The sequence below is a fragment of the Garra rufa genome, chromosome 3 (genome assembly GCF_049309525.1).
Source record: "Garra rufa chromosome 3, GarRuf1.0, whole genome shotgun sequence".
NCBI classification, from domain to species: Eukaryota; Metazoa; Chordata; class Actinopteri; order Cypriniformes; family Cyprinidae; genus Garra; species Garra rufa.
Genome location: NC_133363.1, coordinates 61,339,987 through 61,357,062, shown reverse-complemented (window position 1 = coordinate 61,357,062; position 17,076 = coordinate 61,339,987). Strand labels below are relative to the sequence as shown.

Genomic DNA, 17,076 nt, shown 5'->3' with positions numbered 1-17,076 from the left:
GTTTATGCTTTGAGAGCAAAATTCTCTTGGACAAAAGTCTCCAGAAGTTATTTAAATCTGACAAAACTGTAACTCGTTAAAAAAAAAAAAAAAACAGCACATAAATAAAGTAAAATATTTTGTATTTTGTAAAATATTTCTAAAAATGTAACATTTTCTTAGTTTTTATTCATTTTAGGTGCTAACATCATTTATTTTTGTAGTATTTGTATGTATGTATGTGTGTACATATATATATATATATATATATATATGTGTGTGTATATGTATAGGCTATATTTTTGTAATTTAAGCGATTTCACATATTCATTTCTGTTTACAATTTTTATAGTTTTTGAACATTTTCATTTAATATTTATGTTGTAGTACTTGTGTGTGTGTGTGTGTGTGTGTGTGTGTGTGTGTGTGTGTGTGTGTGTTGCGTAATTTTTATTTCAGTTTTAGTAATTTACGTGATTTCACTTATTCATTTTGATTTATAATTTCTATATTTTTTTATTTAACATTTTCATCTAATATTTGTGCTTTATTTTATTTCAGCTTTATTCAAAGATTCAAAGTTTATACTTTGACAACAAATTAGTCTCAAGGAGCCGTTTAAAAGGGAAAAACTGTTCATAAATAGAGTAAAATTTTTTGTTTTTATTACTAAAATTAAAATATATATATATTTTATTTAAGTAATATTATTTAAATCTCATTTGAAATAATATGCACTACTGAGATTTTAATGTTTTTTAAAGAAGCCGTTTCTGCTCACCAAGCCTGCATTTATTTGATCCAAAATACAGCAAAAACAGTAACATTTTGAAATATTTTCAGCATCATTACTCCAGTTTTCTGAAAGATCATGTGACACTGAAGACTGGAGTAATGATGCTAAAATTCAGTTTTGATCACAGGAATAAATTATATTTTACAATATATTCAAATAGAAAACATTTATTTAAAATAGTAAAAATATTTCAAAATTTTACTGATTTTGCTGTACTTTATATCAAATAAATGCAGGTTTGGTGAGCAGAAAAGGCTTCTTTACAAAACATTAAAAATCACACTGTTCAAAAACTTTTGACTGGTAGCGTATAGTAAAATAACCCTGGTTATATTTTATTTAAAGCTATTATTTCAAATGAGATTTTTTTTTTTTTTTTGCTGTACTTTGGATCAAATAAATGCAGGTTTGGTGAGCAGAAGCGACTTCTTTAAAAAAACATTAAAAATTTAGTGTAATTGAGGTAGTATTATTGTTTTTATTCATATTTTGAATTGAATGTTTTGTCATTTTTATTAGTTTTATTTATTTTCTAATGTTTATAGTTGTCAAATTGTTTTCAATTTTATTAAAATTTGAGTTCATTTAATACATGAAAATAAACTAAATAAATGAGAAATAAAATATAGATGAAGATAAACTAAATAAAAATGAGAAATAACAGAAAATGAAAAGAAAATGAAATAAAGTAAGTTTTTATACTTTAATTCAGTTAAAGTTTATTTTATTTCAAAATGCAAAAATTGCTTTATGGTTTTACTTAACTATAACAACCCTGACTATGACCTCTCAGTATTTATCAATATTGATTTGATCAGTTATTTATGAGTATTTATATATTTTAAAGCCATAATTAGCCGTATATAAGGAGATCAGATGTCTGTGGTGTGCAGGAGTTGGGTGTGAAGTAGATGAGGGCTTCATCTCAGTGCTCCTCCCAGTTTGTCCAGCACCTTCAGGCCTTTCTCCTCGTACTCTGCTCTCGAGAGCCAGAAGGACTCTTTGTCTTTCATGATGTTGGCCAGCACCGCTCCTCCCATGAACACCATGTGTTTGCGCCGCGGAGGGTCTTCGATGCGGATTTTAAATTTCTGTGGGAAAGAAAGAGAAAGAAATAAGCTTGACTGAAACCAGTTACTTTTATTGAAATGCTATTCCAGCTGCTCCTAGAGCTTTAACTCCACAAACTCCAAACTCAGGCTTACACTTACGGTTTTCCTCAAAAAAACGACTGAAACTGGGAAAAATCCCATTGACTTACATTGACAGAATGTTCAAATGAGCCAAGACGTTCAAACTCCAACTGTCAAAACTCCCAGAATCCTTTGAGACTCAATTATGCTTCTCTTCTATGTGCTATGTTTATAATGCGCTCAAACTAACTTGCTAATCACGCTTGAAACATGCTAGTAACATGCTGATCATGCTAGAAACAGACTAGTAATTTAATCATGCTAACAACATGCTAGTAACATGCTAATCATGCCAGAATCATGCTAGTAACTTGCTAATTAGGCTAAAATAATGCTAATTTGTTAGAATTATACTAACATGCTAGTAACTTGCTAATCATGCTAGAATCATACTAACATGCTAGTAACATGTTAATCATGCTAGAAACAGGCTAGTAATTTAATCATGCTAACAACATGCTAGTAACATGCTAATCATGCCAGAATCATGCTAGTAACTTGCTAATTAGGCTAAAATAATGCTAATCTGTTAGAATCATACTAGCATGCTAATCATGTTAGAAACAGGCTAGTAATTTGCTAATCATGCTAACAACAAGCTAGTAACATGCTAATCATGCTAGAAACAGGCTAGTAATTTGCTAATCATGTTAACAACATGCTAGTTACATGCTAATCATGCTAGAAACAGGCTAGTAATTTGCTAATAATGCTAACAACATGCTAGTAACATGCTAATCTGTTAGAATCATACTAACATGCTAGTAACATGCTAATCATGTTAGAAACAGGCTAGTAATTTGCTAATCATGTTAACAACATGCTAGTTACATGCTAATCATGCTAGAAACAGGCTAGTAATTTGTTCATCATGCTAACAACGTGTTATTAACATGCTAATCATGCCAGAATCGTGCTAGTAACTTGCTAATTATGTTAAAATAATGCTAATCTGTTAGGATTATACTAACATGTTAGTAACTTGCTAATCATGCTAGTAACATGCTAATCATGTTAGAAACAGGCTAGTAATTTGCTAATCATGCTAACAACATGTTAGTAACATGCTAATCATGCTAGTAATTTGCTAATCATGCTAACAACGTGTTAGTAACATGCTAATCATGCCAGAATCGTGCTAGTAACTTGCTAATTATGCTAAAATAATGTTAATCTGTTAGAATTATACTAACATGCTAGTAACATGCTAATCATGCTAGAAACAGGCTAGTAATTTGCTAATCATGCTAACAACATGCTAATCATGCTAGAAACAGGTTAGTAATTTGTTAATCATGCTAACAACGTGTTAGTAGCATGCTAATCATGCCAGAATCGTGCTAGTAACTTGCTAATTATGTTAAAATAATGCTAATCTGTTAGAATTATACTAACATACTAGTAACTTGCTAATCATGCTAGTAACATGTTAATCTGTTAGAATCATACTAACATGCTAGTAACATGCTAATCATGCTAGAAACAGGCTAGTAATTTGCTAATCATGCTAATAACATGCTAATCATGCTAGAAACAGGGAAATAATTTGTTAATCATGCTAGCAACGTGTTAGTAACATGCTAATCGTGCCAGAATCGTGCTAGTAACTTGCTAATTATGCTAAAATAATGTTAATCTGTTGGAATTATACTAACATGCTAGTAACATGCTAATCATGCTAGAAACATGCTAGTAATTTGCTAATCATGCTAACAACATGCTAGTAACATGCTAATCATGTTAGAAACAGGCTAGTAATTTGTTCATCATGCTAACAACGTGTTAGTAACATGCTAATCATGCCAGAATCGTGCTAGTAACTTGCTAATTATGCTAAAATAATGCTAATCTGTTAGAATTATACTAACATGCTAGTAACTTGCTAATCATGTTAACAACATATCATTGACATGCTAATCATGTTAACAACATGCTAGTAACTAATCATGCTAGTAACTTGCTAATCGTGCTAGCAACATGCTAATCAAGCTATAAACATTGTAGCAACTTGCTAACCATGCAAACAACATGCTAGTAACTTGCTATCTACCTGTCTATCAACTTTAAGCTTTTAAAACTACTTTAAACTATTTAACAGTCAAACTTAAAACTTTAAAAACTTTTTTAAACTTTTTTAAACTTTTTTTTTTTTTTTTTTTTTTACTTTTTAAAGCTTTTAAACTTGTCAAACTTTCTGGTCCGGCTTTTCTCAAGCCAACTTTAAAGTTTGTCTTGTTAAACTTTTTAATCTAGTATACAACTAATACAAGAGCTCAGTTTCTGACATATAGCCTGTATCTTCTGAATGTGAAATTTTACACTAAGTTACGTTAAGTTTATTGTGAGGAGGAGCTCTGTCAGCTTCATTTACATCTCAGTAGCAGCTCTCTCCTGCTTTTCTAAGGCCTTTGTGATGTAAAACTGCTCACCTGGGACCTCATGTATAAATAATAATCGAGTTTACAAAAATGTGCAAAACTTACAGTCAGAGAAAAAAGACAAATTGCCAGTTAATCAGCCTAAAGTATAAAAATATATATATATTGAAATTTGTGATGCATTAGATATAAAAACACATTTAAGAAAATATATCTTCAATTTTTTCTTTGTCCTGCATTAATGTTATTTGAATATTATTTGTACATTATTATAGTATTTATTAATATTTTTAATTGGCTTTTATTTTTATATTATCAATTTTTCATTTTGATTATAGTTAAAGTTTTAGTTTATTTCATTAGTATTTGTATTTTAAATATTTCTATATATTTAAGTAAATTTGTATTTCAGTTTTACTTTTAGTAATTTAAGTTTTATTTTTTTTCTGTGTAAAAAAAGGAATTAAAAAATGTCTAATTTGTATAGTTTTTCTTATTTTCTTATTTTTCTTATTCATCTCATGTTTATAGATATAGCAACTTTATTTCAATTACCAAAATTGTTTTTCTTTATATATAAACTACCAGTCAAAAGGTTTTGAACAGTAAGTAATGTTTTTTAAAGAAGTCTCACCAAGCCTGCATTTGTTTGATCCAAAGTACAACAAAAAAACGGTACATTTTTAAAATATTTTTATTACTTAAAATAACTACTTTCTATTTGAATATGTTTTGAAGTGTAATTTATTCCTGTGAATTTAAAGCTGAATTTTAAGCTTTATTACTGCAATCACATGATCCTTCAGAAATCATTATAATATGCTGATTTGCTGAAAACAGCTTAGTATATATTTTTTCAGGTTTCTTTGATGAATAGAAAGTTCAGAAGAACAGATCTGAAATAGAAATCTTTTGTAACATTATAAATGTCTTTATCATCCTTTTTGATCAATTTAAAGCATCCTTGCTAAATAAAAGTATCAATTTTTATAATTCCCCCTCAAAAAAAAAAAAATACTGACTCGAAGCTTTTGAATGGTGTATAAAGTGTATAATGTTACAAAACCTTTTTATTTTAAATAAATGCTGATCTTTGGATTTTTCTATGCATTTAAAAATCTTGAAAAATGTCCTCAACTGTTTTAAATATTAATACTAATAATAAAAAAGCAAATCAACATATTAGAATGATTTCTGAAGGATCATGTGACACTGAAGACTGGAGTAATGGTGCTGAAAAATCAGCTTTGCATCACAGGAATAAATTACATTTTAAAATATATTCAAATAGAAAGCAGTTATTTTAACTAGTACAAATATTTCAAAATTAATTTGACTATTTTTGCTGTGCTTCAGATCCAATAAATGCAGGTTTGGTGACCAGAAAAGACTTAAAAACATCAAAAATCTCACTGTTCAAAAACTTTTGACTGGTATTGTAGTTTTAGATTTAGTTAACAATAACAACATTGCAGCCCAATTAAATTTTTGTCGTTTTAAGCATAAATCAAGCAAAGAGGTTTATGCATTAAATATGGGAAAAAAATATTTTCTAATGCAAAAATAATTTGCAACAACAACAAAAAATAAATAAATAAATTTAGCACAATGGCTTACAGTAAGTTTCTCAGTGTCTCCCTTCAGCACTCTCTCCAGATACAGCTGCTTGATCTCACGCTCCAAACGGGAAGGAAGCCCAGGATACATGGTGGATCCTCCAGACAGAACAATGTGCTTGTAGAAATCAGACCTGCAGATGGACAATAAGACATAAATAAGCTTCCCAGATGGAAATCCGTTTACATTTCTATCAGAAACAACTGTGATGTTTTGAATATGACCTCAGAAAAACTGCTTCGCTTCTATTTAAACTGAAATATCCCTTTTTAAAAACTAGCTGTGCTGAGTAAAGTCTCTCCGAAAGGTCTCGGATAAAAATATCCCCTAACTTGTTAGCTGAAGAACATTTACAGAACAAATCTGTCCAATTACTGACCATCAAGTCAACTTTTGCACAGAGTCAAGCATTAAACGGCTAATTGACGATGAAGCTGTTGAATTATTCGGACCTGGTGTCAATGTCTGCTGCCTGGATGGTGTTGAAGAGCAGTTCGGCCACACCAACACCCTCCACGTTAATGAGATGAGGCTGGAAAAGAGCCTCTGGCGCTCCAAACCTCTCGCCTCCAACCATTATCGTCCGCCCGTCTGGTAACTGCACGCAAAAAAGGTCAGTAAAGTCTTTTATTTTCTGTAGAGGCCAGTCAAGTTTAAATATACATGCATGAGGTACTTATAGAAGCTCTCTTGCGCCCTCTGTGTGCAGATACATAGTGCATTAGTGCCAAATTGTTTTTGAGTTTGTTTTCCATTCACTTTTCTTACAGGGAAGTCTTTGTTAAAGGGGTCATCAGGTGCAAAACTCACTTTTCCATGTTGTTTGAACATTGATGTGTGTTGGTAGTTTGTGTACACAACCACCCTACAATGATAAAAATCCACCCAGTGGTATTTTTTTAATCTTTAAAGGATAACTATTGCCAAAATGCAACCTGGGCTATTTTTTACTGTAAACGAGACAAACTTATATCTAAAAGCATAATTACGACAAACAAGCCGTTTTTGAGATTGACCATGATTTCGTTTTTAGCTTCTTGTCGTTTGATTGACATGAGTGTCTTACCTTAGCCCCGCCCTCACCGAGCTGAAACAGTCGAATACAATCGCCTTCGTGTGACTCAGGTGCAGAGGAAGACTCTAATTGAGCAATTGAGGTGTTTTGTTGTTGGATGTAATAATGAAAATAGCAGTAGTCATTTACTCCTGACATCTGAGCCGCTGAAGACGCAGAGGTTTAACGTTACGTATGTTTTTAAATGGAAAGCACCATTCCTGATGTACATATTTTCGTGCAAATCATTCCTGATGCATCTTCACCCACAGCAGAAGTGGGTATAAGGGTTTTTTTGGCATCTTTGCAAATGGCCTTTCTTAATAATGTGCTTGTTGGCAAGTTTCGCGATAAACACGTCTAAATGCGGCTAAATGCAGCTAAACTCGGCTAAATGCGGCTAAGGTAAACATAATCCCAGAGAGGGGCGGGGCGAGCAGAGCTCGTGGCATTTAAAGGGGCCATGTCTTAAAATGAGCTGAAATTTTGCAGAGCTGATTTTGACAAGGTAAAGGGGTGTTTTTTTAGCCTGGCTAACGCCAGACCACGTTATGACTTCGTCATGATTCGTGGTCTGGGAACCACATGTTCATTTTCTCGTATTTGAGGCGTGGTTTACGAATGCCCAGAGCCGTTTATTGGGCGATACGAATGTCTATCAAATGCGCCTGTGCGTAGCTCATTGCCAATCGTTTCAATTATATCGGATGACGTATGTAGAGCGAACGCCTAAAGTTGCTCTTTTTTTCAAAATAAACTTGCGTTCTAAACTACTTAGAACACTATACCGTGTCTACACTGGACGCGACAAGGCGACCGTTGCAAATCATTTAAACTTTTGTGTGAGCACGTCATAAATAGAACGCGGCAGCAGATTACAGTCGGGATTTGCCGTGTCTCGCCGCATCCAGTGTAGACAGCATAATAGGTTCTAATGTCATTTGTCGCGTCGGGTCACGCCGCTCGCGTCCGGTGTAGACACGAAAGATAACTTCGCGGCTGCTGCCATGCTGGATCCATAGTAACAAACTGCTTCGGTGAGTCGCATAGAAGGCGTCATCGTCTTGCTGCTCCCTCCCCGTTCTGTGATTGGTTCCCTATCTGAGGTGAAAATTAGGTCCATGGTTTCCAGACTAGACTAGAAGCGTGAATAAAATCGCGCTGCGCAAGGCAGGATGGGGAAACCCAGGCTAGTGTTTTTTTATACTACTATTGGGAATTTTTAACTAAAGTATATTAGAGACTTTTCATTAAGACCCTAAAGAATCATATGAACTTGTGAAAAATGGGCATCCAATGACCCCTTTAAAGCATTTTGAACCAAACCAACCAACTTTGACTTGACATAAAAAGTAAAAACAAATAAGAATACAAAGATACAAGAGTAACATATGAAAAATGTAAAAAAAAAAAAACTGGTGGAATACGAAACTATTTTAACTATAGAAACAATGTTTAATTTTTTTTTTGCTAAATATCAATATATAAACAAATATATACTGACATAATGACAGAAATCTGCAGTGTTTCATCAGAGTGGGTGGAGTTAAAGAGCTCTTGGTGACTGATTGGTGGAATTTGTGCACAGCATCATGGGTAATGTAGTTTTTACTACAAATTCCACTGTTTAACAGTGGTATTTTAAAAAATAAGTTGAAATGGATGGTTTGAACAAAAGCATATACCATTTATTAACAACTCTGTCTTTAGATATTTATAGGCTATCACTAAAAATAATTCTCCCTATGGACTAAATGAAATCGATGGTTTAACTGGAAATCTCAACTGGAAAGGTAAATTCATGTGCACTAGATCTGTGATTCTCAGTTAATTTTAGCTTCAGGATCCACATTTGAAATGGAGACACAATACAGTATCAAATGTTGCCTGTTTTTGTTCATGATTTGCAAGGACATTTCCTAGAATACCTGTTTTCATCAAATGTAAGTGTATTTCTAGGTTTTTAAGTGCATTACCGTGTAGGACTCCACCAGGACGGTGGTCTCATTGGCCAGTTTCTGTTCCTGCTCAATGTTGTAGCCAACAAAACACAGTTTCTCCTTCAGCATCCGCACCGTCTCGAAGTCCGCTGTGTGGTTAAAGGCATAGCCTCGCAGAAGCAAAAGCTACATGGATGAAATACACTTGATGAATGTATAATAGATAAAAGATGTCTTTTTGCTACAGTTTGTTATATATTAATAATAACAGGTGTAGATTGAGCTTTTTTTATGAAACAAAAATTCTAGCTTTGATCAATTTTAACAACATTTAAGACAATGAGACTGTAAAATACACAATTTAACGAAATGTTACAGGTTCAGTAGAAGTTAAACTCAACAGAATCTGTGAATTGATATTGACAACAGTAATGTAAAAACAATACTGGACCCCACTGACAGAAGCTTGGAAAGACATGAGGATGAATCAAAGATGACAAAATGCTCGTTTTTGAGGTGGACTGTCTCTTTTACGTACTAAACCTGTAACATTGCTCAAAGTGGTCATCCTCAGTTTCCATGGTGAGCAAAGAAAAGTGTAAAGGAATATGTCACCTTAATCAGATAGCGTGTGATGTCTCGTCCTGCAATGTCCAAGCGGCGTGTGAGGTGAGGAAGAGAGAAGCCCTCATAAACGGGACAGATGTGAGTCACACCATCTCCAGAGTCGATCACCACACCAGTCAACAAACCTGCCACACGAACACAGCATACGCTCAGGGTTGCCAAGTCTGCCTTTTTTAGGATTTTGTCTAATTTTAAATGATAGCAGGTTGATTTATTGTGGGCTTGCACTTATGTCACGATTTTGGAGATACTCAGATGTAAACAACAGCATAGATTGCACGGTTAATATACTACTGAATACATTGTATAATTTATGCTGTCTAAACCAAAGACAAACTTGGAAGCTGCTAAATCATATAGAGAAGGACTTAGTAAGGAGGAAAGGGCGCAATATTTTGACAAACTAATCTACTAACAGTTAATAGTTGGTAAAGACATGTACAAACATTTAATTACTTAAGATGTTAGTCTAATATTTCACCTATCTGATTGGAAATGATAAGAACAAATACAAATGTTGTCAAGATTGTTGCCCTGGAAATCCTAGTTCAGTTTGGCCAACCACAAACTTTTGTTCCTCAGACAGTTTTTTGCACTCTTCTCCTTGATTTGTAATAACTTTTCAGTCTATAGTACTTAAAATGTTTTCCCACTCTGGTTGATCAGTACAGCCAAAAACATGACAACAATTGGTAATTTTCAGCAGCAATAATCAGCAAAATATGCAAGTTTTGTTTGGTTCAGTGGCATTGTTTACACTGATGAGGTGTTGCAATAACACATCCATTGCATATTTGACTAACATTTTTGTATTTATAAATTTTACCATTTTTTTATTCAACCATTGATAAAACTGCTAGATGATAAGTTTTCTGAGGGAGGGTACTATTAGGAAGCCATTGCGCTGCTTTATGAAAACAGACTTATCAGTAAAAAAAAAATTTAAATCACGCCATTTAAATAAAACAGCCAATCGCTGATTGGTAAAGTCATGTCATTGCAGCTGCTGTTAGAAGTCATTTCAACTTAAGGTGAGACACTACAGGTAAAAACGCAGTTTTTTCATGCACCTGTCAAGTTTACGATTTTGGGCTTTTTTGGTTTTTCATAAAATGTTTTTTCAGACTAGTAGAAAGAAAACATTCAAAAGACACTGTTAAGTGTTTCTTTTATAGCATTGTATCTATTTGTGTCAATAGATTTCAATTACAATACATATATTTAAAAACATTTTCTCAAAATGAGTTCCCCTCCAGTCGAATCACTTCGACGTTACATTGGGAACTCACTTGAGAGACCAATCATCTCTGAGCCTTATTCAAAAGGCTAATGAACATTGGCGAGTGGTATTTGAATGCCAAGCCACTCCCCCGTACATACGGGTATATAAGATGGCGGCACGCACCACTCATTCAGATTTTCGCTTCAGAGCCTCTCAATGCTCGAGACAACACGTTATTGTTCCTGCGAGTTCATACTCTCTCCCCGCTGGCGCGCTGCCTATCTAAAAGAGCAACATCTAAAAGAGTGTTTGGCAGCTGCCAGCGGGATCCTGCGGGGACCGTTTTCACGGCCATTAAAGGCCTCCTGCTCTCCAGCGAGCAAGCCCATCTGAGTGCACAGTGGTGCCGCGGTTTCCTCCCTAGGCAGACCGGGACTAAAAGAGTGATTTCTCACGGCTGTGTAAAGACGTTCTTTTCAGAATGGCTTTCCGGCCGTGCGCTTCTGAATTTGGCAGTTTCCTTACCTCTCTAGACGGACATGAACGCTGACTCACATGTCTGGGCCGTGAGCATGCTGAGGCGGCGTTCACGGATGGTTCGTGCGTTCATTGCGAACGCATGACCATGCTTATGCTGAAGTCCCGCCGCTCGTTCGCGAGGCGGCTCCCCTCGTTGCCCCGTGGCCAGTCGTTGAGCCGTCAATGCTTTTCGGCCGGCGTGGCGAGGCACGAGGGGGACATCCAAGTCACTGTGCAGAACGTACCGCCGGCTGCCAAAGCCCTGCGGTCTTCTGCACCTCAGCGTGAGCCCATCGAGCTTCCAGAAGGAGACGCCGGGCTGAGCGTCTCCTTTGGTGCTCCACAGGAGGATGAGATGTCTGTTGCAGCATCAGAGGGAGAGTTTGAGAGTGAGGATGGCATTCCGGCAGCTCAGCGCCCCTCTGTGGTCGCTGCCCTGTCGGAGGTTGACACCAAGCTCTCGGCTATGCTCCTCCTCCCTTTCTTCCCGGAGGTGCACGAGGAGCTGGTAAAAAAGTGGGGGGCGCCCTTTTCATCTTGCCCGCTGCCCAGCTCCTCTCCCCTCGCCACCCTCGATGGCAGGGCAGCACAGGGATACGCGTTGGTTCCCCAGGTTGAGCGCACTGTGGCGGTGCATCTTTGCCCACGCGGCGCTGCCACCTGGCGGGACCGGCCGCATCTACCCTCCAGAGCATGTGAGCGCTCGTCTGCCCTAGTGGGCCGCGTTTACCATGCTGCTGGACAAGCTGTCTCTGCCTTTGCACGCCATGGCCACCCTTCAGGTGTACCATGCCCAGGCGCTGTTTTGGTATTAGTTTGTTTGGGCTATTTTGGCTTAGTTCCCTGCTGACAAAACCAGCATATGCTGGTTAGGTATGTTTTGGTGCTGGGATGCTGGTTTTGGCTGGTTTATGCTGGTCCTTTGCTGGTTTATGCTGGTCATGTTGCTGGTCAAGGACCAGCATAAACCAGCGAAGGACCAGCATAAACCAGCAAAGGACCAGCATAAACCAGCAAAGGACCAGCAAAGGACCAGCATAAACCAGCGAAGGACCAGCATAAACCAGCGAAGGACCAGCATAAACCAGCAAAGGGCCAGCATAAACCAGCAAAGGACCAGCATAAACCAGCGAAGGACCAGCATAAACCAGCGAAGGACCAGCATAAATCAGCGAAGGACCAGCATAAACCAGCAAAGGACCAGCATAAACCATCAAAGGACCAGCAAAGGACCAGCATAAACCAGCAAAGGACCAGCATAAACCAGCAAAGGACCAGCATAAACCAGCGAAGGACCAGCATAAACCAGCGAAGGACCAGCATAAACCAGCAAAGGACCAGCATAAACCATCAAAGGACCAGCAAAGGACCAGCATAAACCAGCAAAGGACCAGCATAAACCAGCAAAGGACCAGCATAAACCAGCAAAGGACCAGCATAAACCAGCGAAGGGCCAGCATAAACCAGCAAAGGACCAGCATAAACCAGCGAAGGACCAGCATAAACCAGCGAAGGACCACCATAAACCAGCGAAGGGCCAGCATAAACCAGCAAAGGACCAGCATAAACCAGCGAAGGACCAACATAAACCAGCGAAGGACCAGCATAAACCAGCGAAGGACCAGCATAAACCAGCAAAGGACCAGCATAAACCAGCGAAGGACCAGCATAAACCAGCGAAGGGCCAGCATAAACCAGCGAAGGACCAGCATAAACCAGCGAAGGACCAGCATAAACCAGCGAAGGACCAGCATAAACCAGCGAAGGGCCAGCATAAACCAGCAAAGGACCAGCATAAACCAGCAAAGGACCAGCATAAACCAGCAAAGGACCAGCATAAACCAGCGAAGGGCCAGCATAAACCAGCGAAGGGCCAGCATAAACCAGCAAAGGACCAGCATAAACCAGCGAAGGACCAGCATAAACCAGCGAAGGGCCAGCATAAACCAGCAAAGGACCAGCATAAACCAGCGAAGGACCAACATAAACCAGCGAAGGACCAGCATAAACCAGCGAAGGACCAGCATAAACCAGCAAAGGACCAGCATAAACCAGCGAAGGACCAGCATAAACCAGCAAAGGACCAGCATAAACCAGCGAAGGACCAACATAAACCAGCGAAGGACCAGCATAAACCAGCGAAGGACCAGCATAAACCAGCAAAGGACCAGCATAAACCAGCGAAGGACCAGCATAAACCAGCATAAACCAGCAAAGGACCAGCATAAACCAGCGAAGGACCAGCATAAACCAGCGAAGGACCAGCATAAACCAGCGAAGGACCAGCATAAACCAGCATAAACCAGCAAAGGACCAGCATAAACCAGCGAAGGACCAGCATAAACCAGCGAAGGACCAGCATAAACCAGCGAAGGACCAGCATAAACCAGCAAAGGACCAGCATAAACCAGCAAAGGACCAGCATAAACCAGCAAAGGACCAGCATAAACCAGCGAAGGACCAGCATAAACCAGCGAAGGACAGGCATAAACCAGCGAAGGACCAGCATAAACCAGCGAAGGACCAGCAGTAACCAGCCAAAACCAGCATCCCAGCACCAAAACATACCCAACCAGCATATGCTGGTTTTGTCAGCAGGGTTTTTGGTCTGGTTTTGTACACAGACCTGGCAGCCCATTTAAGACCTTCAACGGTGTGTTTTACCCTGAGCGTAGAGCGTCAGCACGGCCTGAATGGCGATGTAGATCCCATGGAACCTGTATGTCTCAAACATGACCTCGGCGATCTTCTGCCGGTTCTTCAGCGGGTTCAAGGGCGGCTCGGTCAGCAGGACCTTACAGTCTGGAGGGTTGATGTTGAGCCGCTGCGGACCGAACGTGTAATCCCACAGGTGCAGCATGTCCTCCCAGCTGCGGACGATCCCGTTGTCCATGGGGTACGACACCTCCAGCATGGAGCGGCATTCACTCGCCTCATCGCCGACCATCAGATCCTGAACAGAGGTGAACAGTGTCGGGTTCAATATTGAACGAGTAAGACTAATAACAATCTTAAAATTTGTCTGTGAATTCGACTAAATATATTCTACAAATTTAAAGGTGGAGTACATAGTTACTGCAGTATATAATTAATAAAAAAATCTTACCCAAATCAAATTGTCTAGCACAGCTATCCAATGTCAGCTATCTTAAAGAATTCAATAAAAATAGATTTTTTTTTTGTTTGTTATATATCTGAGAATTATAAATCTAAATTAGAATAATAATTAAAGACATTGCTTATATTGTATATATATATATATATATATATATATATATATATATATATATATATATATATTTATTTATTTATTTATAGAAAAAGGTACTTAAATGTACAATTAAAGATGAACACTAGAATTATTTGAACTATTAATTAAACTATAATAAATGAGAAATGTTTTTATTGGGATATTGTTAAATGACAATATTGTCATTTTAGTATTATTTATATGCTATATATTATCGCATTAGCATTATATGTGACCCTGGACCACAAAAGCAGTCTTAAGTAGCACGGGTGTATTTTAATTTCCTACTGTAAATATACCAAAACTTAATATTTTTAAACAATAAATCAATGGAAAGCTTGTTTATTCAGCTTTCAGCTTAAGATTTTAGATTAATATTTATAACTTAATTTAAACAAAATTAAATTTATGACTGGGTTTGTGGTCTAGTGTCACATATGTTCATTAATATTTTTATAATTAATATTAATTTAAGTGTTATAATATTTTAAGGTTGCATTTTAATTTTAGTACTTTTATGTTGTCATTTTTAATGCTTTGTATTTATTTCAATGTAATTTTATTGTTATTGTTTACATTACTTTCTAAAAATGTGTAACATTAGATTTATTTTTTCACACATTTTTTACATTTTCTGTTTTTTGTCATTTTTATAGTTTTTTTTAATATATAGTATTATAATATAATATTAGTATTATAATTAATATATATAGTATTATAATATTTATAGTATATAATATTTTATTTTATATATATATATATATATATATATATATATATATATATATATATATATATTTTTTTTTTTTTTTTTAATTAGAGAAACAATTAGAGAAATGATAACAACACTGATGTGTGTGTATTTTTGTTTTGGCCAAATAACTTACCTTGATCTCTATATTCCCAACTTTTGTGTCTGAGCGAATGATGGGACGTCCCACCAGAGCTGGGAAGATGTGATCGGGAAAATTGGAGCCGGCAAAACCACACTTGACAAACTGTGAGAAGATGACAAGTGAGTGGTGCAAAAATAAAACTCAGTTCTCTTTTAGATTTAAGTTCTCTAAGGTCAGTGCTGCTGAACAATTTAAGATGAGCTTGTTTTGAAGAACTGCAACTTCCCCCACACCCTTCAACTTCCCTGCTTTCACTAAACTGTCAGATCATGAACCTCCAAACACGTCCATGACGTAGAGAAGCACAACTCTGAAAAGTGTCAAAGTTTAAAGCACTTCCTCAAATGTGACCAATAACCATGTATCTTTTTCCCTGCCACCTTTTAAGGTGAAGTGAACGGTGTGTCTGGCCAGACGTGTTCAAACAGATTTCAGCAATGCAACAGGCCTCTGCATGCAATGCAATGCAATGCAATGCAGACACTATAGTAAAGTCATGCAAATAAGGTTTCTTAAACCTTATTCATGCTTAAAAGCTTTTAAAACAGAAATATATTCAGTTTTATGTAAGTTTCTAAATTACCTTCAACATTCAAATCGTGTTATTGTTCACTCCTCTGCATCAATATCCAACATTTAAGTCAATGATATTCAACATGAGCCGTTCTAATAAGTTTTAGCTTCGTAATAATGTCTTGTAATAATGTCTTACCCCTGTCCCATTGTCACAGACAACCACTTTCCTCCCGCCGCTGTCCATGCTGTTTCAGATGAGCTGCAGGGAAACACTGTCAGTGCATTCAGTGAGGATGTAGACGCCCGTCAGGCTCAGTCAGGCTGTTTTGTGAGGTGAGGTCAGATTTAAAGGGGCCGGTTTACTGGAGGAGGAACACAGCGACTCCGCCTTCAGTGCAAGCAGTGCAATTTCAAAGGAAAAGGCCTTTATCTTGCACAGCTGCACTCTAAAATATGCTACTTAATTGAAAAATGCAATGCTAAAAATCTTAGAGTAAAACAGTGCATTGCTGAACTGTACAGTAAGTCACATGCAAGTTCTAAAACTCAAGTTTTAGGTTTTTACAGTAATTTTATAGTGTGCATGTAATTTAAATGACTGTAAAATACTGTGAAAAAGTATGCATAAAGAGTGAATTAAAGTAAAAATTGGAAAGGTGAAAAAATTTTTTTTTTAATTCTAAAAATATGTAATTTAATGAAAAAATATGCAAAAGTCAGTAAAAACGTGTAAATTGGTAAATTGCAAGTTGTGATAAATTATAACTACCTTATTATAACTGAGAAAATGTACAGCCCATTTGACAAAGCGATGTGTATACTTTTACAGTAAAATAAAAAATGATGTCTTAAAAAGTTACACTAAAAATATTTAATGGAGAAACAATGCAAAAAATGTAAAAGAATTTAAAAAAGTAAAAACCTGTTGATTGATGAACTATAAGTCACCTAATCATACAGTAAATATGTTTTAAAAGACGAAATATATAATAAATATTTAAATTACTGTGAAATAGTATCTTATAATTGAGAAAGTGTGTATATATACAGTTGAAGTCAGAATAAGAGGGATCACACAAAATGCATGTT

The 17,076-nt window shown here is 36.5% G+C and overlaps 1 protein-coding gene across 1 annotated transcript; it reads right to left on the bottom strand.

Moving 5' to 3' along the window:
• Positions 1 to 1,464: 1,464 nt before the first annotated feature.
• Positions 1,465 to 16,299, bottom strand: LOC141331414 (actin-related protein 2). The gene is made up of 8 exons (XM_073836467.1): positions 16,184 to 16,299; positions 15,463 to 15,573; positions 13,990 to 14,278; positions 9,573 to 9,709; positions 8,994 to 9,143; positions 6,416 to 6,561; positions 5,964 to 6,096; positions 1,465 to 1,866 (listed from the first exon to the last, which is right to left on the bottom strand). The coding sequence occupies exons 1-8, from the start codon at positions 16,229 to 16,231 to the stop codon at positions 1,696 to 1,698; spliced, it is 1,185 nt and encodes a 394-aa protein (XP_073692568.1). The 5' UTR covers positions 16,232 to 16,299; the 3' UTR covers positions 1,465 to 1,695.
• Between the last annotated feature and the right edge of the window lie 777 nt (positions 16,300 to 17,076).